General features: G+C 36.0%; 1 protein-coding gene across 1 annotated transcript in view; it reads right to left on the bottom strand.

The window, feature by feature from the left end:
- Window positions 1–349: 349 nt before the first annotated feature.
- LOC131696086 (bumetanide-sensitive sodium-(potassium)-chloride cotransporter-like) overlaps window positions 350–27593 on the bottom strand; it is a 37399-nt gene continuing 10155 nt past the window's right edge. Inside the window, exons 3-9 of the mRNA XM_058984619.1 lie at window positions 3360–3744; window positions 2765–3303; window positions 1728–2704; window positions 1388–1641; window positions 1109–1328; window positions 774–1047; window positions 350–653 (exon numbers count right to left, since the gene is read on the bottom strand). Coding sequence (XP_058840602.1) covers window positions 540–653; window positions 774–1047; window positions 1109–1328; window positions 1388–1641; window positions 1728–2704; window positions 2765–3303; window positions 3360–3744 — 2763 coding nt within the window. The 3' untranslated portion in view covers window positions 350–539. The remainder of the gene's footprint in view (window positions 654–773; window positions 1048–1108; window positions 1329–1387; window positions 1642–1727; window positions 2705–2764; window positions 3304–3359; window positions 3745–27593) is intronic.

Raw genomic sequence — 27593 nt, 5'->3', positions numbered from 1 at the left:
GTACGTATGATATGTGACACAATCATTAAAGCGGCCAGGCCCACTGTGCAGCGTACAAAGTGAAGATGATTCAAAATTATACGGCAATTAAATTTTTCATTTAATGAAGAATTTTATCAACGAACTATTTCAAACCTTGAATAAGGAAGAAACGAGGACAACCGTACCGACAGTTTCAATTTGATGTGGATTTGATAAATCGTTGGGAGTGACTTGGCTAAGAGGATTAATGTCACTCCTTTGATCCTTGGTTCCTGGGATTGGATGCGACAGAAGCTGATTATATATTAAAACAGCTTGTGAAACTAAACATGAAATCGATTTGTGCAACGTAACTTTTATTCTCGCAAATATATTGGACACTGTGACTTTAGTTTTGTAATTGTTACAATCGTGTTCGACGTTTATGACAATTTATCATATTTGGTTGAATGAGTATTTGTTCAAATTCAAATATATCTTTGAATTGTATGTCTGTGTGTGACGAAAGTATGTGCATTTATTTTTTCCTTATGTCTAATGATGATTCATTCACAAGTCTAAGAATAAAACGTTAAAACTGACGTTTGGTTGCCGCGTACCAAGAGGAATGGTGGCATGTTTTTGGTGAGCATTTCTAGCCAGGAACTGTATAGCGGAGCTGATACGATATCCTGAAAGAAGAAATAAATAACATGTTAGAAACCGGAACATATTTTATTTGCGTGGAAGAGCAGTGATCACTGTTTTCAGTTGATGTATTTTATTAGAAAAACCTGTATGATGACAATTACCTTTCGTGGAATAGGCATCGACATGACTATCAACGCAGAATTCTTCGAGTGTTCCAACAGCAGCTCTCGTAACCGTAACTGTCGATAAGTTTTTTCCGTAAGTTGATCCCGTTCTTCTTTACTCACAATTGGACTGCTCTCTTGATCTTCGACCATGATGGTGTTCATGAGCGACCGATGAGCGTTGATTGTTGTCTCCTGAGGCTTATCCGTGATGGTGACCATAGTGATGGAGACGTATTTGATTCGAAGCTTATCCAGCAGGGTTGCCATACTGTGAAAATATTTTATGGTGAAAATGATTACGCTAATAAATCACCTAGTTAAGCATTTACTTATTGCGTTCTTCCTCAAAGTTCGTCTGTTGACTGGCTAGAGCGAACACTCGGATTTGACAGGCAGACCATTTTGATCGACTTGCGATAATGTGAGGCAGCAGAATGGTGAGTCCTCCGTCGTCGTACAGCCACCACACATCGATATTTCCCGGTAGTTGCTTGTCTCTGAATATGTTCATTTCTTTGTTGTGCAGAATTGTGTTTGGATCGAGAATAACTAGAAATATTGTGGGTGGAATGAGCAATAACGTTGTATTTTACATGGGCAGGATGTACCTTCATTTAATGTGCTCATACTGCTTGTATTGCTGGCAGGAACGATTCCCGGTAAATCTAGGTTTGAATTTACTGGCATTAGTCCGCGGTTTATTTGGCGACCTACTGGAGAGGTTTCGACTGCTCCAATGGATGGGACACTTAGTGTCGAGGTTGATGTATTCAGTCCCGAAACCACTGGTATGAGATGAGAACTATCGATTCCACTAGGAAGCCGAAGAATTGCAAGAGCTAGACGGTTGTCAAATGTATTGCTGTAATAAACAAAATCAGGAAAAATTTGCATTACATTTGGTTCAACATCGTAACGATTAAACATTGATTATATTTTCATACTTACTGCAAGACATTATAGTACCGATTCAGTTCGTCGGAACTACACGTAAGCCAGTTGGTTTTGTATCCAACGAGCAAAATGTTTGGCGAAAGTTTACCGAAACCAGATGATTGAATCATTGCACGAACTCCTTCGTCGAAAGGTAGTCCATCTAGTATGTGATAGAATGCCTTTATTTTGGAAATATTTATCGCTTTCTTGCCTTCCTGCAGTAGAACGTTTCGTCGTTTGTAGGATAGTTTTTCTTCGACTACATTTCCAACGATCATCAGCGAGTGGTTCTTTGTAATTAAGTGCGCGAAATTCAACAATCCAGGCCGGTGCAGTGGATTTCCCGTCATTACCAATAACTGAGGATTGTAGTTTTTCACGTGTTCTCCGATTTGTTCCAAGTTGAACGCTGAATTGATTGCTGATTTGTAGGCAGCTGCTTGCATCGAGGATCCCCAGTTTACGTCCGGCTTACGGTAGATGACCGTCAGATACAGAATGAAGATAACTATCACTGCGACGAAGGTCGAAACTACGTCAATTAGGAACATTATTGTTATGCACAGAATGGACCCGATCATGCTCAACCATGGATGGTAGAATCGGAAGGTTGGACGCCAACCGAGTGGTGCAACGAATGAAGCGTGGAATGTGCAAAAGTTCACCAGAGCGTACGATGCCAGGAAGAAAATGGAGATCAACGGTGCAATCGTGTTTAGATCAGCAATCATCAGGAATGCAAAGGATACCAGAAATACAAGAACATAACCTCTGTATGGTTCCCCATGTTTGCCGTATCCTTTGGAGAAAAAGATGAGACCTGGGTAGATACGATCGACGCCAAGTGTCTGAATAAGACGAGGTACAGAGAGTAGGTTAGTCAATGCGGTACTCAGTGTAGCTGCCCAGCAGCCAAGATAGGTCAGAGCAACTGAAATTGCCATAAGTTGCATGATTCCGTAATCGTTGTTGAGGCCGTATTTACAGTTCTAAAATTAGATAGTATTAGTATTTTAATTTAATTTGGGACTTTTGAAGAGTCAACTTACGTTCAATTCCACGCTGCACGACGTGAAATTAACGCCCACAAGATCGGTTAAGTTTCCGGAAGCATCTCGTACTGCTGCCGCACCCGCAAACAAGGAAAACGTGATATAGGAAATGGCGGATATCAGACATGCAAGCATTGTTCCCTTAGGAATGGCAGATGCTGGATCTTTTAAATCTCCACAGATATTAGCACCGCATTGAATGCCGGTTACACTCGGGAAGAAAATCGAAAACACGCTGAAAAAATTTTGCTGAATGCCTTCGCTGAATCGGTAGCCTGGCCCTAAATTAGATGCAAAAACTGCCATTGAAATGCCCAGAAATCCCTGTGCCTCCTCAATTGAATCAGTGGGCCCTTGGATCGCACCGATGATGAAACTTGCAATTGCTACTAAAATAGACACTAACAGGAAATTTTGAGCCTTGACTTCCCAGTCCATTCCTATTGCACAAATCAAAACCATTATTAGGAGGGCTATGGTTCCGATTATCCGCGTATCATTGGTGGCTCCATCTATTATTTTCCAACCGAAGCTTGCTGGAACGATTTCAGGATATAAATTTTAAGCTTTAAGATGATCGACCTAAACGTACCTAGCAAAGCATTCAACGACTCGCAGAAACCGATCGTGTTCATCGAAGCATTTACGGAGTTGGCGAAGGCAAACACTAAACCCACGGATGCGCCGAATTCCGGACCCAGTGATCGTGATATGATGTAATAGAGACCACCGCTCTTCACCTGTCCGTTAGTGCAGAGTGCCGACAGGGAGAGTGTTGTTATGACACACACCAGATAGGAGAGGCCAATGATCAGCAGGGTTTGAATGATACCGGCTTCCGCTACGATCCAGCTGAGTCGCAGAAAAAGCATGACTCCCCAAATGTTGAGCAGACATGGTGTAACCACACCCTGTATCCAACCCAGTCGGATGGCGTGGCCAGGTCCGGCCGGTTTGGGTGCATCTTCTTCTGGTTCCTACAATGAAAAATAAATTGTGGGTTAGAAATTATTCACACGAGGTATTCAAGAAATTGTTTGTTGGTTGGAAGATTTTCTTTAGATTAGTTATGAAATTCGTCTCATGCGTTCCGACTTCGTCTCATCAGAATCCGACACTAACTTAGTGACAGGAGTACGCTAGCGACGGAATAAAGGTTAGCTCCAAAAAATGAAAACACTATTTGTGTTTTTGAGCGAACCCCTAGTCCTGCGTGATGTCCTGCAAGAAAATAAGTGCTGATTAAGCTGATAAGAGTTGGAAGAAGGTAATAAGAGATAAGAAATTAATTTAGTTATAGGTTTTATGATGATTCTTCACGTGCAAAGAGGGTTTTAAACAATTTTCTCATTAGTGGAGAAAAAATAGTTTTTACTTAAATATGTCTCGACTAAGGAAAAATACAGCACAGATTTTCTTTGTCAGTGAGATTTTTCGTGGAAATAATTGGTTATATTCGTTACGTGTTCGAAAGACTACCCGGGTACCCAAAAAATTAAGATGTGGCATTTTTTATCCGATTTGGACACTTTTCGACGTTTTGGATTCATATGTCGCCCATTTTTAGACTCTATGAAGATGAACCGGATGAATATATCTGGTTCCCAGGAGTTCAGATTTTCGAATCCTGTACTGGGACACTATTTGTGAATTGCTATGGAATACTGGCAATACTGCTGTCAACATCCAAAAATTTGCTTTCGTGGGGCCCTAAGTGACCATTATATGTTCTCGTAGCTATAAGAAACAGATTTCTTACAAAATTTCATGGAATTTAATAACTATATTGCAAGGATTTTATTAAAATATTCAAATCGTCCCTTCGGAAATACAGTTTCCCGGGCACCAGATGAATTCATCCGGCTCATTTTCACAGATACTAAAAGTGGATGAGTTTCCAAAATCCAAAACATCTAAAAGTGTTCAAATCGTTTAATAATTTCATAATCATATCCAGTGCCGTCTTTACATATGGGCACGTTGGCCCCAAGATTTTGGAGGCCCCCAAATTTGAATGAAGTTAAATCATTTTAAGGCTGTTAAAATTTAAAAAATATTCGCGCTCAATTATTTATAACTTTGTAGCATGTGGGTAACAACGGATCAGTAACCGTTCGGAATCGCACATTGCACCTTATACCATGTGATCAACACGTTTGAAGTTAATCAGATTAGCATGGTTAATGGTAGCGGTAGGAAATGTGGCACTGCATCACTAGGATGTGTATTGAACCAATTCAAACGTCAAACCAATATTTCGATTTATGTTTCAATTTATTTTGTGTGAAAGTGATCCGCGGATGTGGTAAAATTCAGTTCTTCGTGACGTCTGCGACCATGAACAGACAAATCTATATGGAAGCCACCAAAAGTGACTTATGAATTTCTTGAGGTTCCATGTAGACTCGTTAGTTTCACGGCCGGATTGTGCATTTTGCACTATGCCGTCTTAGAATAGTACAGGACCAATAATGTTATTTTTGTACTTCTTTCCGTCCCATCAAAAATTGTTTGAAGTTGTAAAATGTCCTTCTGAAAATCTGATTAAAAGTGTCTCATCAAATCGACCCTACTTTTACACTAAATCTCATTAAAGGAGTCTGCGTGCCTTTGAAAATATATGAAGAGCCTTGAATATTTGGTGACCTAGATTGTGGGTACAATTTTTTTCCGTTTGGTTCCAAAAATTTTGTCATGAAAAATATTTTTAAGAACATTCTTGTATTGTTGGGTGTTCAAAGTTCTGGTAACACAAGCAGAAAATTCTTGACTCCAGAAATTTAATTTTAAAATTCAGTTTTGTCTTCTTAAATTCAAAATCTCAGTTTACGGTAAATCCACGAACACAAAGATATATTATGCATCACAGGTTGATTCACAGCACTATGGGAAGGTCACATACAAACAGGTGGCCAAAATATTTTGTCAGTTATTCTTTCTTGTTTGAGTTGCTAATAATGAACGACACTCATAAAGAGTTTAAAAACGTCGACTGAATTGGTAAATCCCTCTGTTTAGAAGTTTTGAATTTTCAGATACAGTATTTAACACATAATTGAAAATAATTGACTGGGACAAGATCACATGTGTTTTTCAACTGCTCACACAGTGAGTGGCAGAGACAAAATGCAAGTCGCGAACGTGATAGGTAGATATTTTCACGCATTATTTGAGCAGAAGTAAATAGAAGGCTGTTTTGGCAATTATTTCATCGTAGATATGACAAATGGACTTGATGTTTACGGCTAGTCAAATTTAAAAAATATATCCCTTCGACTTCATTAGCATTTGCATTAAACATTTTTTACTGTATAATTTTTCTTGAACATTTTCGCGTGGACGTTTTGAAAGTCACTGAGAACGAATATGAAGTCAAATAAATATAATTTGCTTTTCCAATACGGCGTATTCAAAATGGCGAATCAAAAGACGTCGAAGGTATATTTTCCGTAACTTCATATAACTAGAAATTTGCGAAAAAATCGTAATTGATCGATTGAAATCTTAAATGAAACATGTATTGACATCTTGTATACTAAAATTAATAGATCCCAGTGGTACTAGATGGTGTAACTGGAGAGACAGAATACAAATATTTATTCATTATGTACTTAACCTCAAAAGTAGGAAAAAACGCAGTTTTTCGAGTACATAACCTCAAATATCACAAAACCCTGACATTTTGACGCCGAATTCGAATTCTATGCTATTGTGTCCACTAACTATGGTTGCCATAGGAATTTTATTTGAAGCGTTCTCAGCTTAGGGCAAATAAGGGTAACTGAAACTTTCGCTATAAGTTAAAAGATACATCATACTTGCATCTCCAATCGGGAGTTCAGGGGAATATCGGGGACTTTTTTCTCGGGTCTAATTTAGGGATATTTTTCATAAAACTCCATGCCGATACAATATATATGCATTTCCAATAACTTTATCACAAAGCCGGTATTATTAGCTATCAAATGACATATATGAGCATATGTTTCCTGCAAAGTTCAGCAGAGATACGAACAGTTGAGAAAACGCACGTAGTATGTCTTTTTTCATAATTTTTATCTTCAAACATTCATATTACCAAGTTATGTGAATATTTTTCCGAGATATTTTGGAGTTTTTTTTAGCTAGAGTGTATAGAAATACTTAGTATAAAAATTAATTAAATTGGAGTTCATGTAATTTTCGATTTTTGCCCGCATGCCACCCCATAGTGCACAGTGACATTAAATCAGTATCAGGAATCAGAATATATTGGCTTAAATGGAACGTGTCCTGTATGTAGTCGGGTATTTGTGCCTCACTGCAACGTACATGTGTTTTTTCTTTCGACTGTTTTACTGACTGGCATTGAAATGAATTCCACCGTTTATATTAATAGGGTCGAGTAATTCCGATGTCTCGTTATGAAAATAATTTTAAATTTTTTTACGTGAAAATTAAGGTATTGAACATTTGTGCTTTCGAGTGGTGAAAATGCTAAGTATTGTTATTAAACGTTAAACGTCTGTCGGAATATATAACAAAAATCTACGTCACCAACAATTCGTGCAAAGAGAGACAATATTGCAAAGAATCGTTAGTTTCATTTCTGTAGCAAAAAATGCGAATATCGAAAAGGAATGAATCTCAAAACGATAAGTATTTAGATTCAATATAATATCGATTGATTTCAAAGGTTGAAACATTCAATATTGTCATCTGTGAAGCAAAAAATGTGGCTATTTCCAACGTTTGAAATTGACTTTATCCAGTTTCATCACATTAAGAACACCAAAACGTCGAGAACAACACTGAATGAAACAATGTAACTCTTGTTAGTTTCGGGGTCTGAGTTCTGAAATACATACGTTTCTTGGCATTATTATTTGGAAGATATATTTACATTATTGGCATATTGCATATTTTCCGTAGATTGTTTTAGTTATAGGTCAGGACAGTTATAATGGTGTCGTTCAATGAATTCTCGACATTTATTAGCTTTAGAAACATAAGAGGAGTACTCATAAAAAATCTGTTGAAAATACAAACGAGAAACAGATAAAATTATTTTACAGCTACATGTAGATTAATAGTGATAGTCTTCTAAAATAGTAATGTTTGCCAATTTGTTAACGATTGATTGCTACTGCCATAAATGACCTCAGTGCACAGTGTTTCCAAATGGGCAAAAACGTGATCGAAATTGTTTTGCCCGCAGTGTTAGGAAAATCAAACTTGAAAATTTCCTGTATTATCCCAGAGAGCAGCAGTGCGTTTCATTTATGGTTGCACATTATGGAGTATGTTCGAAATTTTTTTTACTAGTCTGGATAGCGTTCAAATAATGGACTTTGAATCCACCCTACTCCACCGTCTCCCCTTCTTGACGGAAGCACTCCTCATTCTCAAACAACGTCTTGCGATTATGAAGGTCAGATTACTCCGTCTGGGCAGGGTATAGCGTAGTTGGTAAGTCCATTCCACTTTACGCAGTTATCTTTCAGATCGGTCAGAAATGCTATTAACTATTTAGGAGTCATATATTTTGGTTCCGTGAAACTGGGGATTATTTTTTTGGTCATTCTACTCTGCAGCAGTTTATAACTGTTCATTTAGAGGAGTCTCTTAGTTCAGTAGTGTCTATGGACCCCCAGTGGTCTTAATACGGCCCTGGTTATATGGTATTCCATTTGAGGGAACCCAGGTTCCCTATCGACCTGTTAAAGATGTTTTTTGTCTGATATATAACGGTTAAGCATTTGAACTAGGTCAACGGTTTTACTATAAGTCGTTTGTTAAAATTACTAAAACAGTCATATCGTTAAGAATTTGCACGGTGGTTTACAATAAAATTGGAAGCCCATATCCTCAAATTGAATCTTTCGCAGAATGGATCAAATATAGAACAATCCATAACCTGGACCGTCTTTCGATAATTCTCATACTAGCGAAACAAGAGCTGCTTTCCATGGTAATAAAAATGATAAAACGTCACGGAGATGGTTGTTATCAGTATTACGATTTAGAACCAGCATCACACGGTAGTATGACATGTATTTACTAATTGTTTGGATTGGTGCCACTTAGGTATTTATCAAGTAATGTTATCTCTTTCAAATCAAATGTTTTTGTTTGGCTTTGCTTTGCGCGTACAAGTGTCCTTTATGTCAAATATTATCAGAAACTATCGTCGTTTTTAGATGCACATTTAAGTGTAATATGTTATATAGTTTTGATTCTCAATCACATAAGGAATCCGAATTTGTTATTAAACTTTGAACAGAAGCATTGATTTGACGTTGACTTTATTGTTTAAAATTTCTTTCCACCATCTCTATTTGAAACTTTCGGATTATATTCCAATGCTTTGGCCACGCTTCTCCTTTTCTGCTGGTCATGGCTTCGATGGGATTATCAGAGAATAGTTGTAATTGAATTCCAAATAAAAAATGGTCGCCGGGTATGGTTCCATAAGCAGAGAAATTGTAAGTGAATGACAAACAAGTGAAAATAAAACATGTTGGTAAATGTCCATTATTTAGAGACAACCAAATTACCTCTTTATGCGATGAAAAAAGTCGCCCAGAAAAACTCAATTGACGAGTATATTTGTGCATACCTGAGGTACTTTGTCTCAAATCGACAAGTTTCATGCGCCTGCTCACTGTACATGAATTCCAATATTTTACCAACATTTTCATTTCGAGTGTTTTGCTTATAGATCTCATGAACTACACACGTTCATATGTTCGCAATATAGGGTAATGAGCTTATTTTCACCGTTTCTATTTTCGCCCTAACCATTTGAAGCCGTTGATTAAAGTAACGTCTGCAATCTTTTTTCAACGCATTTACTTAAATAGTAGGGCGGTAACAGGGGCTCAGTTCGAGTTTTCGTTGCGTTCAAACGCGACCATTTCACCGTTTTCAGGTTTTTTTGTCATAATATTGGATCATATGAACGAAGCAAACTTGTTGATGCCAATTGATAAGCATTCTATCAATTGTAGGCCGAATGTCATAGTGTGGGGCATCCTCCCTAATAGAGCCAAAATTAACGCTCTACCTTAGTTGCGATTCAAGGGCCAGTTCATCGATTTTCACGTGGAACACATAGCACATTCAAATGTTTGCTGCACTTGAAATTCAGTGTATTCTTAGCACGTTAATTTCAAGTGTTTTACTTTTGGATTCCATACTTATCTTATGGACGGACTTCGAGAAGCAAAGCAAACAAAGCAAAGTCTTTGTACTACAATCCCTTTACGGAATTTTCATCTTTCGTTTCATCAGACCTTGCAATTGATTATTAGCATTCTAAGCTACGCTAATTGCTGAGAGCCGATTGACACTGAGAATCTTTTCTGATTCAGGCTCGAATATACGTCGAATCGCTTACGATAATCGCACTTTACACTATGTACCATGCTTAGGAGTTTAACTATAATCTGGTTGAAAAATGTATTCACATTTTGAAATATGATAATGGAAAACGTTATAACTCTTCGCAAAAAACCGAGTTTAAAATAACTATTATGGACGAGCTTCAAGCCGTCACAAACCTTCTTGTTAGATCACCCGCTTTAAGGTTGCACAGAGAAAGCGCAAAATTCGCAAACGAAAAAAGCAGTTTTTTTCCACACCGTATGTCAGATCTTCATAAAAATCAATCAGCAGTACTGTAACAACATTCTACACACGCTGATTGATTTTTATGAAGATCTGACATACGGTGTGGAAAAAAACTGCTTTTTTCGTTTGCAAATTTTGCGCATTCTCCGTGCAACCTTAACGTTCTCGGTCTCGCTGTCCGACTGAAGTGTCTCAACGAAGAGGTCCACTTTCGCTCACCGGCCGTCCTTCTCCGTACTGCAGCAGGGTTCCTTTCCCGATGTGGCAGTGAATCTCCTGGTGGTCGCCCTTTCGGCCATTTAATTCCCAATATTCCTTTTCTGGCTACACTTCTCCAGTCCATGTTTGCCGTCAGTGAAGGACTCCAAAATGTGACGTCGATGATAGACTCTCTCCCGTCTCTCCGAAATGTGCGAACAGAATCGTCATTGCACATTCGTACATCTAACTTAACTAGAGCTGTTGTCTTAGTTACTCAACTGCCCATTTCATAGCCCAGGCATTGAAGTTACCACCAATGACTACCAGCTTTTGGCTTATTAACTGCTCGGTTCCCAAGCAAACGTAAAGTCCATAATGCCCCCATACTCATGGGGTTGGTCATGGGTGTTTGAAATAGGTTCAACCCTCGAAAACACCATCGCCATGGCCCAATAGATCCCATAGAAAAACCATACGTTGGTATATTTATGGGTTATTGAGATCATTTTATGGTGTTTTAATGATTGTGAAAGTGGGCACGGACCATGTTCATGGTCTTTTCAAGGGGCTGTGTGGTGTTTGAGCCCATGAGTATTTGCTCGGTTTAACTATTCCAACACTAGGCTTGTAGATGCGTAACAGCTACATATGAAGACGCCGTCGATTTTGGCGATCATGAAGCCTTTTACAAACGAGTTTTCTTAAGTTAATTATGAGCCTCGGTTGATCTACGTAATGGCTCGACCTTTCTTCCATTTAGTTCTCGACATTCCTCTTGCTTTCCGTCATTCTCTCCATCTATTACGCTATATAGATCCTCTGCGCACTTGAGCCATTTAGCTCCGAACTCCACTCGGATATTACCCAGCGGTAAGTTACCGCAAGGCATTTAGTTCTGGTTTCTGTGAGCCGTTTAGTTCCCGTTTTCATGAGCTATTTAGCTTTCGTCTCAGTGATCAATTTAGATCCTGATACGCCGAGCCATTTAGCGCTGGTTTCTATAAGATATTTAGTTCCCAACTTTATCGCGATCTACGCGACTAATCTCTGGCTGTAAACTCACTTTAATCCGACTAAGAGTTCCCCGGTAGCAGATTTTCTCCCAAAATTGACTACCCTACTCCGACTGGATGCTCGGCGGCGGAATTTCTCTCGGTACCGATGTCCGTTTCGTGAATCTAGTTTTCTTACGTTACAAGCAAGCCATTCAATTCTCCGGTTCGACGCGATCTACTCATTGTAGTTCTCGGCGGTACAGCCAGCCTCCACAACATGCCAATAGTCAGGTGCTGAAGTCTGTCGCTAATTGTCACTACAAGAAAATATTTTGAGAAGATAACTTTGCAAAAGAATCTTAGGGAATCCCATTTAAAATATAAGGCACATTCTTGTCGAACAATTTATATTTTAAAATTTCAATAAAATATTTCGGAGGGAGGTGGTTTCCTGACCACCCCCCGCGCGCCACGCCGCTCTCAAAATATGACCATTGTAGATTCGAATGAAACTTTGCAGTTGTGTTCGGGTTTTGAATCTCCACGATTTTCTTTGGCACTTAATATTTTGATACAAGAGTAATTTTTAAAAGGGCGTAGACGTTGCAGCGTGCATTAATTTCAATTTTTTTGTTCGATTACTCTGTTTTATACAGCATAACTCTCTGAGAACGAGCTACAGGGAATGAATACTTCTTCACGACAATAATTTACACTGAAAAGATGTTGCGTAATTTTTCACAAAAACAAAAATTTATGTTAAAAATTTAAATTGCAAAAAACGCATTTTTTAATTTTTTATATTTTGTCAACAAAAACCTAAAGAGAAAAGAAACATTTTGAATGTTATTGCGTGATGGAGAACTTATCGGTGAAACAGTTTTTCTAAGAATAACTTTATAACTATAAAAAATGCTCTTGAATCAAAATAATCTTATTGATTGTGGAAAATGTTTAGTATAGCATGCCGGTGAATCGTGTAAAGCTTCTTCGGAATCTAAAATGGTCGGTCACGATTTTAGAGATTTTGGACGGAAATTTCTGAAATAGAAACTCTAATTATTTTACATAAACACATGCATTTTACATCACTTCTTTCAATTATGGATATTTCATGCACCCAAGAAATAGTCATTTCAGCTTTATATTGTCACTGTTGATAGTTTAAAAACCATTATTTAGAGAAAATCATGAAATTACTGAATTAAATCTGAATATAAAACACATAAGGCATATTTCGGTAAGAAATGCTTAGGTTCAATATGCCGATCAAATTGTTTAACCAAAATATGCATAAGTGCTTTTCTTATGTAGACATTGTCGAACACTTTTTGTTGGGTTCCTCCAATATGTAATTGTTATTGAAATTTAAGTTTTCTGCAAAATACCATTTCTTATGACAAAACTCAATAAAAGTATAAAATGGCCATTTTTTGCACTTTTTGACCATTGTGCTGATTATTACAATCTATGTTGGCATGAAAACGTTTAAATAAATGAAACTCAAAGCGATAAACATCAAGTACTACTTTTTGGCTTTCTCATATAAAGAAAGGCTATGCAATCACTGTAAAAATCGACTTCTTAATCGAGGCCCGGAGGGCCGAGTGTAATGTACCATTCGATTCAGTTCGTCGAGAATGGAAAATGTCTGTGTATATGTGTGCGTCATTTTAACTTACGCAATTTTCTCAGAGATGGCTGAACCGATTTGCACAAACTTAGTTTCATCTGAATGTTATAACGCTCTCATACGCTGCAGTTGAATTTTTAGTTGATCCGACTTCCGGTTCCGCAGTTACGGGTTGAAGAGTGCGGTCACACAGCAAACTCCCATATAAACTGTTACCACCATGATGACCAAATGATGAAAAACATATTAAAATGGGTGCTAAATTACTTGGATTTGCGGGTCTTGATTACTAATGATCAATCAAGGTATCTTTAGCCACCTATGACCTATGATGCCTTCGAGGAACTCGCCAAGTTCCTAAACTAATATCACATCTATTCCCCAGCAAATTCTTGATCGATGTTTTCAAACTTGTTTTCAAATGAAAGATACAGTAATACCACAGACTGTTGATGAATTTCATTCGGATCTGACGCTTGGTTCCGGAGATACAGGTTGGTTGGTAAGGTTACACTGGAATTTCCTATATAAACCGTTACAATCGTAATACCCCAGAGGCTGAAAACTATTGAAATGGTCACCAAATTGCTTCTAATCGCAGATCTAGATCAATGATTGCCAATCAAACATTCTTTGTGTATATTGTCCACTGTCGACGATTCCGGAAGTCCGGACATATTCTATAATTAAAGTCACATTGACTCTTTGGTGATGACTAAACAGGTTTGCTCAAACCAAGTCTCAAATGGAAGACAACATATGCAGTTGAGAATTGCCACACCCCACCTCCCCCCCTCCTTGCCATTACACCTTCCTCCTTCATCCCCTCCCCATCTTGGGCCACCCTCACACCCACATTCCCTTCATTCACCCCGAATACCGAAATAGGATGAAAGATTTCTGACCTTTCCAAATCCATTCCAACACACGGTGTGTCTAAAACCATTACTAACAAAAAATGACCATTAATTTGGCATACGGCATTCGAAAGATACAGTATTCAAGCATCTTCTCAGTGAATTTCAAAATGATCCATCGAGAGATTCGAGAGAAATGGCGATTTGAAGTTTTATGACACATTTCATACCAGCTACCAGCAAACACCCACGAGTTTGGTCCTATCTTTATTAACAAAAAAAATATTTGTCTACTTATTTGGTACTTGCCATTCAAAAGATATAGTTTTCAAGTATATCCGCTGCAAGTTTGAAAATATTTCATTGATGAAATCGAAAGTTATACGGTTTTGAATGCGGTATGCGGTCGTAGAAGGGTTTTCTACCAGATTTCAAGCATGAAGCCATGTTTGTCCATTGACTATTTAGATTGTTTATACGTGTCTCTGTTTTAAAGAAAAACCTTACCATTTATTTACACAAATATAATACCCAAAAGGTGTTATTCATATGCTGCGATGAAAAAATATGAAAATAGGGTTGTCTACCTAACGTTAGCTATAACGTGTAAATTAAAAAAAATGAATAAAAGTTGGAATGTTTACTTAAAAAGGCTATATATCTGTGGTTTGTTGACTGGCTCTAATTGTTGTTTCATTACTTAACTGGTACACGTTTTATCAACAATTTTCCTGCAGAAGAATATAAAATAGAGTTGTGTACCTGAAATTATAGACAACTATACGTATTATCATTATTTAGTCAATATTTTTAATTTTTGTAGTACCAAATAAGTAGACAGATATTTTTTTGTTTATAAAGATAGGACCAAACCCGTGGGTGTTTGCTGGTAGCCTTATGAAACGTGTCATAAAACTTCAAATCGCCATTTCTCTCGAATCTCTCGATGGATCATTTTGAAATTCACTGAGAAGATGCTTGGATACTGTATCTTTCGAATGCCGTATGCCAAATTAATGGTCATTTTTGGTTAATAATGGTTTTCGACACACCGTGAACAGCATTTCAAAATATGATCGCATTTTTAACATTGAATTCATGCTTAGCTGAATCTGCAACTTTTTTGTTTGAAGTGTGTCAGCGTCGTCTGTCGTACGATACGTGCTAAGTATAAGAATGTAGTAGACATTTCCACAATTATTTTGAACATAACCAGCTAATGAATCGTAGTTTGGATAAATGAGAAAGGGACAATCGCACCACTAGCTTGATTAAAACAGGTTTTGATATATTTTTTCGATATAAATCTTTGTAAATTCAATAAAACAGTAAAAAAGGCAATATTTTAAAATGACTCGTGCCAGTGGTTGAGATTTTAATAATAAAACACACAGTTCAAATATCATATTTTTGCTTACATTTACAAAATCCGGCTGGGGCCTTATCATACGAAAAACTTTTTTTAAACCACTCTAGTGTACGATTTATAGTCTTACGATTTCTTCTTCATATAGATGTCGAGTGCATGAAGCAAACAGATTTTACATTTAGATTTTTATCAGTGTATGAACTCAAAAATAACAAATGTGGCTTTACTTAGTACTGACTTCAGTTGGGTGAAAAGAATACAATACTTTTCGGTAGTATTTTTACGTGAAGCCAGTTTTTGTGTAGTCATTTTAATGGTAGCTAGTTTTACTATTTTCGACTCAGCAAGTCTGAGTCGGTCCAATTCTATCCAAATAACAAATGGAGAATTTAGTCGCTATTTGCAGATGGGAAGATGCTACATTTTGCCACATTGATGTATGTGTTTCAGGTCAAACGCTTTTGGTGGTAAAAAGAATGTTGTTTCTTTTTATCATCACAGATAAAAAAAAACGTCTGTGCAAATATTTCAGATAATCTGGAAATTATTGATCTTTTAGAAATCCGAATTTCGTGCATGGTATTTGTTAGACAAGCTGTATTTTCAATGTAACTGGGATCGTGTTTTGCATATTGAGCAACCGCAAATAAAAGTCGCAAGGATAGAACATGCTTCGCAAAACCTGTTTCAAACATATTTGAATATAAAAATCGTAAATACACTTCAAGCATAAAAATCGGACAGAAATTCTTCAGCATAAGAATCGCTTAAAAAGCTCTCACCCGTTAAACTCGGCAAGGATGAACCTCCAGTATAAAAATCATTTGAAAATAAATAAATCGCTTGTAGGAGCATCCGTATATCTTGACGTTCAAGATTAAAAGTCGGCTAACAAAAGCTACTTTGTAAGAATCGCATGTATTTTTTCTGGTTTTTTACTAAAGGTTTTTTTACCCGACTCTTGCAAAGAAATGTCCCAGTCCGATTTTCATGCTTGAAGTTTATATCCGGTTTTCACATTCTAATATATTTGAAACGGGTTCTACGAAGCGAATTTTATTTTCGGTTGCTCATATAACTCTTTATTTTTTACCTTTATTTATTAGGCCGAATTTGATAACTGCAGGAAGATGAATCAAGCGCATTGAGATGAAATCAGGGGCACGACAGTCACCATTAAAATCTTTTTTAGCGAGTTATTATTTATTTTTTAATTTTTGAGCTTTGTAGGTCAATTGTCTATATGTAGCACGCTATACTTGCCAATAATTTTAATTAGCTGTTATGTACATAGCAGAATAATCGTCCTTTTCTATAAACGTGCTACATGTGAGATGAATAAAGAAGCGACTGTTCTATATGAATTTGCTATTGAAAGTTGAAGACAAATAGAATTCGCATTTTTACATCTCGGGCACATTCTTAAAACTTGTCTGCTAATAGCATCTTTCAGACGTACCACAATCAATTAACAACTAGATTATTTCGATCGTTAGGTGAATTGATAGATTCCTAAAATTACTGAGACAACTTTGAATAAATAGAAAATTAACATTTAAAATGGTTATGATAGTCCAACCGTGCAAACGAGAATGATGAATTGCCCATTTCCCGGTAATTATAAACAACTTGGAAGTAATTGAGAGAAGACACAACTAGCAAGCTCTTCACACCTTTATCACGTGAAGTTGTCAATGGAGTTTGATTCTCATTCGAGTACTAGCCTACTGTACGTACACTTGTACTGACTTGTTGCTAGCCTTATTAATATATATGGTAAAGAGAAAAACGAATTTACTGTTTCCAACTGACATTGACCTCGAGGAAAATAAATGGATAAAACTGGACAGTATTGAAAAAAAAACTGGAGGATTTGCTCATTTGCCTGTTTGATTGAATTGAGTGGGAAAAACTGGATGAATTCAGTTCTAACTGGAATGGTGACATCGCCTTCGCTGAATGAGAGTTAGCCTAATGATCAAACTTCGACCAGTCAGCTGATCGGGTCTGGTTATCAAATTCTCAGCGGCGACCGAAGCCCTCGCAATTGCCGCGTGAAATTTCCGGCGGAGGTGTTTTGCTAGCTGTGCGCGTTGGGCTCATAGTTGAAACACATTACGGCTAGTTATTTCTATTAAATAATTATCGATAATCCTTTAACACGGTGCTGCTGTGTTCAGGTTATTGATGAATTAAGACGTATGGAACTTCGTAGAACATGTGTTGCTGGCAATATAACTGACAACTGTCTCACAGTGTCTACCATTGAGGTTGGACCTTTTTCATATGGTATCTTCCGCCTTTAGATTATTCTGTTTTAAAACGTGGACCACAAATATCTAGCTTGTATACTGCTCAGAATAAAAAAGTGCAGCACTCGCTGAATTTTATTAAAAGAAACTTCTCTAAAAATTGGATTGGGAGATTGTGGTAAACCCGTTAAAAAACTACAACACAGTAAATATACTCTCAAATCTCATTTATTTATCGGATGGAAACCAAATTTGTAGGATAGTTTTATATATGAATTTAGTACAGTACCATTCATAAAAACTTTTACCATTATATCCGGATATTTTTCTCATTTGTATACACTTCCTAAGCGTGTAATTTGCATTCTTTATTTACTGCCTGTTCTTTCCGAGTTCCCGCTTCATCATGACAGAGTAGGTTTCGATTGGACTTAGCTCACGGAAGTTCGGTGGATTCATGTCCGTGGGAAGAAAATGCATCGAGTTAGCCTATATGCCATTCCAGCTTGCTTTCAGTATAGTGTCATGTTGCTGATTCCGGCCAAAATAGTATTTTTCTTTGTGATGCTCAAAAAAAGTAATTCTATGCATAAAAGTAAACTTAAAATTGTGTTCATTGTGATGCTCAAAAAAGTAAACCGATACTTAAACCTTTTTAGTACTTATGGGATGGATATGTTCGAAATTTCCTGCATTTTATTAAAGAATTATGTGAGAAGTTGCGGATTTTCCATTCAAATACATTTTTTTTCGAGCGACTCCAATAAATTTACTCTCATCTTAGTCGTAAAAGTACTCATTATTACGCATTTCACAGCATACAGACAGTATACTTCAAAGAGAAACGGTACAAAATTTGGTTGATTTCGGTTCAGTAATCTAAAAACATCGTGTTCGGCAAGCAAGCACCATCGGAAAAGAGGAAGCCGTATGGCTGTATCTTCTGTTGATATTTTAAACTCATAGTGTCGTTACCTCTTTCATGCCCAACTTTTTTCTAGTACATGTAGGGTTACAAAACCATTTTTCCTTGAAAACGGTAGGATCAAGAAACACGGAAAGCTTTTGTGCATAAAGATAGGTGCTTCCCTCACAGTACTAGAAGCTGCTCAATTTTTACCTTCCAACGCTCAATACAATTAGATTATTTACAATAGTCCAATTGCGTGGAAAACGTAGCCAAAGGCAATCTAAACTTTATCAGTTTTCAATAATAGTACAACATAACGAAGATATATGAAAAAATCATTTTCCGTCGTCTACATAAACTATCCCTGACAGCACTGCTCCATCGGGATCCAATCAGACTAATTGCAATAACTTCAGTTTACGAGCTGATCATTGTCACTGTTTACACTCAAATGAAAGGTAATAGTCGCTTTTATTAATCTTACATGTTTTTGTGAGCAAATCTTGCTTCAATCAAATGTTATAGCTGTTTAAAAACGTTGTTGTTCACAAACAAGGGATTGAAGACCGCATTCACAAGGATTTAACAACATCATGAGCATAACATTTTCAGATATTAAGGGGGGCGTCTGGTGTAGTGCGCAAAAAAATTGACTCTTTTTTTATCCGCTTAATTTTTATTATTGAACCTCTAGAATAGTCTCCTGCAATCTTTGTGGCCACGCTGAACTTCTTTAAACATAGCATTCCTAGCGCATGTTTTTATAGCAAACACACGCAGATTTCAATCTATCGGCAACAATTTTCGAATAACTGACAGAGATAAAAATACAATGTAAACAATACACTCCAAACTACTTCTAGCGAAATCTTCAAAAGAAAATACCCAATGGGTCATTTTCTACACCGTTTTTTCCGTGATGCAATTTGATGTGGTACACACTTTAATAGCGTTTTTCTCGAAACCGAGTTTTTCAAATTGGCGAGCACGATAACTCAAAAACTAATCAACGCATTGATTTTATTTTTTTATGAGAATGCACAATATAACAATTTTATCGAGAGTTATCGTGTTCGCCGCGGCGCTTCTTGATGTGGAATTTGTTGGACGTCTGCTCTTGGAACGCTCGTATTTGTGGCTCCGTGTTACTGAAAATATTTTTTTTTCGTGCACAATGAATGTATGATTAAATCTTAATATTTAGAAGATACATTATTGATTTGCTTTCAAAATCGTAAACCAAAAGCACCAGAGCACTTTACACCAGACGCCCCTCTTAATGGTTAGCCATGTCACAATCAGGCACACAGCTTGCTTTATTTCAGAATCTAGAGAGCATGCATGACCTTCTTCTTTTAAAATTTGAATGTGTAAAAACTCTTCCAATTTTCAATGTAAAAATATTCTTCTCGCGATGTCTGACTGTATGTAGCGACAACTTTAACATGAAATCACGAAAACTAGAAATCTTATTTGTTGTAGTAATTTTTAATAATAAGGAAAGCTAAACCTTTAAAAAGCTGTTACTTCACAACCCGAGCAACACTAGTTGTTGACTAGCAGTTTCAGCAACATAATTCGTTACATAAAATTATATGGAAACCATTATTGCGCTGGTTTAGCAACCCAAAAAGCGCACGTGTAAAAGCCTTTGCTTATGCAACTAATCGCTGTCGTTGCTTGTTACAAGTACTGCTTGGGAAGCATGTCGTTATTAATCTCATTATTAGACAGTTTATAGATTGCATTGCCGCGAAAGAGCACTATGCGGGTGAATAATTATGGATTAAAATAATTTTGCAAGATTCGATACTTTTTCCCCAAAAAATGTAAAATACCAATCACCAAAATTCTTATGTTTTGCGAAAATCTTGAATGAAAATCTTCTTACACTCCAACCGTTTCATCTATACACATCCAAAAGCCATATAGTAACTGGAAAAGAAACAAGTGGAGCGCAAGCGCCAGCACTTCATAATCTAAAAATAGTGTTAATAGTGTAATACAAATACAAACCGATCACGATAGAGTAACAAACTGAGTGTTCCAAAATCTATTATTTTAGCATATTCGGAGAGTTTTATTCAGATTTTGTCGCTTAGGGAACCAACGGGTTTCAAATCTAGCGAATATAGATTCTGGGGAGCATAGTAGACAAGTTTGTTTTGATTGTGTTACTCCGGCGTTCTCGGAAAGTTACTTTTCATGCAGTCCTCATATCTCTATGGCAAGCCATAGTATTAATGATTCAAATTTTAAAGGAAAACAGAATGTAAAACATAAGCAAAATAAACAGCTTCTAGATTTCACACACTGGACGGAATGCGAAATAATGAGGTCTACGTAGCACATAAACGTCTACAACATCTACATATACGCGGTTCTGCTATATAGAACACGGCTTGTAATATTGTGGCAATATTTGAAGTGGTTTGTAAACAGATTTCCAATTTTTTCAAGAAACATTGCTGTCGACATAAAAATCTAACAATACAGGGTAAATGTTGAACAATTGAAATGAGCGGATACCAATGCAAGTTGAAAGCGCCGAAAGTTGAAAGTTTCTACGTGAAAAGCCCTTCAATGTTCGCGGTGTTACGCTTTGAACTTTTTATTTTGACAACCACACAGTGAAATAGTCCATATAGTAAAATATAGGGTAATCAACCTAATTCTTGGGACCCTGCATATTGTGATCCCTTTTCATACATTTATCTCCTTTACTGCCAATTCCTTTACATTCAATTGGTTTGATGAAGATAATTGCATTCTGTGGGTTGTTTTTAAGTCTCAGCTATTTTTAGTTCATCTCAAATTACTACAAATTAATCAAAGTTGACAGTTGTAAAATATTTATCGAAAACTATTCATAATCCCACGGTTGCCAATGAAAATCGGGAGAAGTGATGCATTTCAAATTGGATTTAAGTGTACAATTTAATTGTAACCCCATGAACTAATAATTTTATATATCTCTTGATTATACATTTTATATATTTTAAATGGTTTCTTTGTAAAATTTAACTAAGAAGCACAAAATAAATAGTGTTCAAAATATGTCGTTAAAAAATTAGTAACCAATTATTTTGGACAGGTTAGGTTTTCTTTTTTAACCGTTCAACGGTTTCGTGACTTTTTCTACACGTAAACGGTTTTTTGGGGTATGTATCACAGAATTAAAATCGCACTAATATGCCTAATTTTTATTGAATCTATAATTAAAATGGATTGTTTTATTCTAAAATCATTCGTAAAGTAGTCTGTTCAAAAATATTTGTGTTTTGTCCATTTTATTGTGTGATATTTCATTTTTTATTGTACAAATCTTTAAAATACGTCAAAATTCCCTTTTGTCCTAAATTTTGCTATAACTCCGGTACTTTCTAAACGATTTTGACCATCTATACGGCGTTGTGAAGATTATTAAATTGCTTTTTAAACAAGTAGTAGATTATTCAAATTTTTTTTAACACCCAATGCCATTACAAACAGTAAGTGAGGGAAGGCGTCGAAGGGACAGGTAGAGCCGGTGCATTGTAGGTTAGGGCATTGCAAAAAAAATTTTTTTTTGTATTCTCAAAGGCCCCCCCTGTCATATTGTGACAAATGTCAAAGTAAGCTCAGATGCCAAATTTCACATCATTTGGACAATTCTAGACTCCCGCCCACTTCGCCTGAAATTATTGAAATTGAAATATGGCGGGGGAAATATATTAAATGCTATAACTTCTGAAGTAGCAATCAGAAAATTACAATTTACAATTTCTTTTTAAAGAAATAACCTTAGTATTTGAATGGAGATATTTCTGTATCTAGAAATGTACGGGAAAGTGGGGTACTGGGTCATTTTGACCCCAAAATTCTCTTTTTTGAATAATTTTTCTGCTCCGTGATGCAAATCATACATATTGTGCAGCTTTTCTAATGTGAAAAAATCCCAGAAATCGAACGGAACTTTTTTGACCTTTATCCGAATACGAGAAGTTGGGGTTATAGGGACTTTTTTCATTCATATGCAGTTGTATCATTATCTCGTGCATATATTTCTATTATTCTTCAATCAATTTTCATAAATGTAACCTGTTGAACTTGGAAAATTCTTAGGAATACAACAAAAATAGATTCGTATGTTCCAAAGCCTGGGCTACAGAATATATATATATATATATATATATATATATATATATATATATATATATATATATATATATATATATATATATATATATATATATATATATATATATATATATATATATATATATATATATATATATATATATATATATATATATATATATATATATATATATATATATATATATATATATATATATATATATATATATATATATATATATATATATATATATATATATATATATATATATATATATATATATATATATATATATATATATATATATATACAAATCATATTCACGCCTCTTTCATTTGCAAAACGATCCAAGCGCATTATATAGTTACTTTGTTATACAATGTAGACCCCTTTTTAAATCAGCCCCGTGGTAAATTTTAGGCTGATAAAATGGGGACACAAAATCGTGACATACATTTTTCTTTCTTTTTAGGAAACCGAAGCTCTTAAAACTTTTGAAAAAAATTTATTTAGTCCTTAGATATAGCCTCATAACCGTTTCTGATTATTTAGTTTAAATTTCCCTTAAGGGTGTATGATAGAGCAAAATTCATTTTGCTTTGTGCGCTCTGGTTCAATGTTTGAGGCGAATGTAGATATATCTAATTTGTTAGCAGGATTACCATATTCACGGATTTTTCTGTAATGTCACAGATTTTTTCACAATTTTTGATCACACATTCTTTTTCACAGATGGCAGATTTTTGGCATTTTGATGAAATTTTCACAGATTTTAGGAAATATTTTAATTTTTCGGAAATTTATCACAGATTTTCTGCCTGTTTCAGTTATCAAAGATGGTAAAAGATATTTTTGAACGAATCACAGATTTCAATGTGGCAACCCTGTTTGTTGGCGGTTGAATGCGTAATCTACACGATAGCAATCTGTGCTTTCGTCGCGCAAAGACGAAAACTTTCTTAGCAACAAATTTACGCGGATTGGTGGAAAACACAACGAAAGTTTATTATTTACGTTCGATGAATTCATTGATTCATTTCCACTGCACGTGATTCATTTGCACTCAGCCTATAGTATTTTGATTCTACTAGTAGGTACATACTATAATAATACAATACACTGCCACTTGAAAAACCGTTGCAAAAACGCATCTATGTCCATATATAAAATTGTTTTCAATTCTTGTATATTTATAGTTTCGATATATGATTAAGACCACTGTATTCGCTACATTTGTATGCGTACTTTAGGAAAGTTACAATAATAGTAAAATATAACTATAAATATAAACGGTCCGGGTTTTTTACCAAAGTTTAAAAGTTGATCTTGTGCTATAAAGATTTAGTTCCAGATATTAGTTCGGTCACGGTTTTCTGTTTTCTTTCTTCAGATCTTCTCAAATAAGTTTAATCGGTTTCGATCACTTACTATAAATGAAATGACATGATAATCAAGAAGGTTTGGTTCAATATGTAACATTCGATGATGATTGGTTGTGCTTAAGGTTGCACAGATAATGCGCAAAATTCGCAAACGAAAAAAGCAGTTTTTTCCACACCGTATGTCAGATCTTCATAAAAATCAATCAGCGTATGTAGAATGTTGTTACAGTACTGCTGATTGATTTTTATGAAGATCTGACATACGGTGTGGAAAAAACTGCTTTTTTCGTTTGCGAATTTTGCGCATTCTCTGTGCAACCTTAAACTATACGTAAGAAATACATTCGATTTATTATTACTCTAATAGCCGTAAGCTAAAAGACGTACTAAATGTTTTTAAACCGGCCTAAAATATTTGGTAAGCTTTAACCAAACGATGCTGTCATTTATATGGCTGCGTTCCGATCTGCGATACACGACAATGTTAAAAAATAAATAACAAATTCAAGTTAAAGAAAATGAGTAAATTAGACAACATGGCGAATTATTTTTCATTCCGATATTTTCTTGCAGTAAAATAGCTTTTCTTCGTCATATGTCTTGTTCCATAGCGTGTGAGAACAATTTTGTCAACTTATAGCCGATATGTTTCTGAACTTAGAGCTTTAACATGTTGGATAGTTGAAAGTTGGCCGATGATGTACAGCATTTTGTAGTGACATAATATTCAATGCACAAAAGAAAATAAAAACTGAATGAAAATACATATGCATATTTTCATTCAGTTTGAATACAAATTGAATTCAAAATGAACTGTGAATGTCATTCTAATTGAATACGATACCTGTCGACGTGGGGAGGAATATTTATATTAGTTTCAAGCAAATTTTCACAAGTTTGGAATAAATATCAATTATAAATAAAGGTTAGATCATCAAATTAAAATTGTACACGTTTTTTCAGCGAGGCTTAAATAAAAATAATAATTCGCAAAAACAACTTTGGTCGGAATATGCAATTCGATTTACACAAACGTGCTCTACTGCAACCCTTTGATGTGCAATTGGAATCAGGCGTGTAGAGACAAGGAAAGAACGAGGAAATCGAAAATGACGGTGCTTGTCTTTCCTACCTGATAAAACTGGCTTATTTATTGTCATCTTGTGAGCAAAGAGAGCCATATTTATTCAGAAGAGTGATGAAGAGAGAATTGAAAATAACAAAGTATGCGCAGTGGATTCAAATTATTGAGATGTATGCAAGAGGAACATATCGGCCTTTTACACTGTTTTCATTTGGCCTCAGGCTGCAGCCATTTCTGCAATGACAGGTACTAACATCTTAGACCGGACTAAACTCAAGCCTAAAATCAAAGATAGTACCGTGTGGCGGTACAAACTAGATTCAAGCTTACCGCTATAAATGTACTAAGAAAATATATATTTTACATTAAGTAGTATAGTCCTACGTCTACAGTTCGTGCAATCCCATAGGGCTGCCCCTTATAGTTTTTAATAAAAAATGAAACGGGTACAAATTTCTAACTAATATAACAATAAATTAGAGTAGTTGGTGCGGAGATCATAGTGTCGAATAATGAAATATAGCTATTTTTGCTTAAGGGGGGCATATTAGACCTGTTTACCCTACATAAACCGTAAAGAATGGACCGGTAAATTCTTTAAACAATGATTTTTCCATAGACAAGCGCCATCGTGGTGCCGCCGCGCTTAGTATCTCAGAATCGGCCGGAGATGGGTATCTTTCAGTTCCCAGAAACATGCCAAAGAATATGATTTTTACCAAATCCTTTCTGTGGCCTATTCTCAGATACATATAGATTGAAATTAAACAAAGAAAAAAAAATCGATTTTTTGAAACCGTGAGAGTAGAGTATCGTTAGTATCGAACCTCTAGAAAGGTCTCCTGTAATCTTGGTGGCCATGCTGAACTTCTTTTGTCTTTCGGCGACAATTTTCACAAAACTGACAGCGATAAAAATACAGTATAAACAACACACTCTAAACTACTTCTACCCAAATTTTCAAGAGAAAATACCCAATGGGTCATTTTCTGCACCATTTTTTCCGTGATGCAAATTGATGTGGGACACCCTTTAATAGCGTTTTTCCCGAATCAGCGTTTTCAAATTGGCGAACACGATAACTCAAAAATTGATTTTTTTATGATGATACCCAATATGTGTAGCCTGTCGATGAACCACAGAAAACTGAATAACAAAATTTTTGTCACTATTATTTTAAAGAAAATGAATGAATTTTACAGTAAAATATAAGATTTTTCGGTTTTCATGAAGCCATTTTCCGAACGTCGATCTTTTTTCTATTTTTTGTGGTTCATCGACTAACTACAAGTCTAAGCTTTACAAAACTTATTGAATTTTCCGAATCAGACAATTTTATCGAAAGTTATCGTGTTCGCTGCGGTGCTCCTCAACGTGGAAATGGTCTACTCTTGGAACGCTCGTATGTGTCCTCAACGTGGAAATGGTCTACTCTTGGAACACTCGTATGTGTGGCTCTGCGTATTTTTTTCATACACAATGAATGTATAAAGTGATCCTAACAAAAGATCCATTGTTGCCTTGCTTTCAAAATCGTAAAACAAAATAACTTTCGTTTTGAGCACTTTACACCAGACGCTCCCCTTAATCTCTGGACCGCCAGTCCAGGGTGTGCCCAAATCATACATATATAACACTTTTAAAAGATCCGGTGCATTTGTGTGTTATGTTCTAGATAAAGATGATGTAGTTACTGCCACCCAAACGTTTTGTAACAAAAGGTTTGTTCCAGTACACGGAGAAACTGGAAGTAGTCCGGAGCAAACTGGTATACAGCCACTTCTGTCTAAGTCACACTTTTCTGTTTGCTTCCTCTGGTACCGAACCGGAGTAAACAGGAGTGACTTTTTTCTGCTTTTCTTTACTCAAGAGATTCTGGGAGCGAGAAGTTAGTACTGGAACAAACCTACAATAATCGATCGTCACGTTCCGAGGGCAGTTCATCGCCAAACTGACCGGGCACACAGAAGCAGCGGCTCATTAAGGTTCAGCTTTCATTCAAATGCATTAGCAACAGTCGGGTTAGCTCTTCACGTGTATTTTATTCTTTGGCATCATCAATGATAGTCGTCGAAATTGACCGTTTTTTATTTACCTTACGAATACGGTTATAAAAGTCAGTTATTAATAACAATTAACTAGTATTGACCAGCAGCGGTTTCGAATGTGTAATATTTACCACAAATGGAAAGAAATGCATAGGGGATTTGGCCTATTTTGACGTTATCATAGAAGGTGTCAAACTATTTTGTTTATTACTCGCTCCACAATCGATAGTATGCGTATAAATTGGCATCAATATCTTTGTTTCGTTCGAAACATTCTATTTTCAAAAGTGTCCTGAAAATTATGAGATTCTCGTTTTTGGGCGCACCAATTTAGTGCCATTATTTTTACTCCCTATTTGAGACA

The sequence above is a fragment of the Topomyia yanbarensis genome, unplaced genomic scaffold, assembly GCF_030247195.1.
Source record: "Topomyia yanbarensis strain Yona2022 unplaced genomic scaffold, ASM3024719v1 HiC_scaffold_7, whole genome shotgun sequence".
NCBI lineage: Eukaryota > Metazoa > Arthropoda > Insecta > Diptera > Culicidae > Topomyia > Topomyia yanbarensis.
The sequence above is the reverse complement of the archived record's forward strand: the minus strand, read 5'-3'. Positions and strand labels throughout refer to the sequence as shown.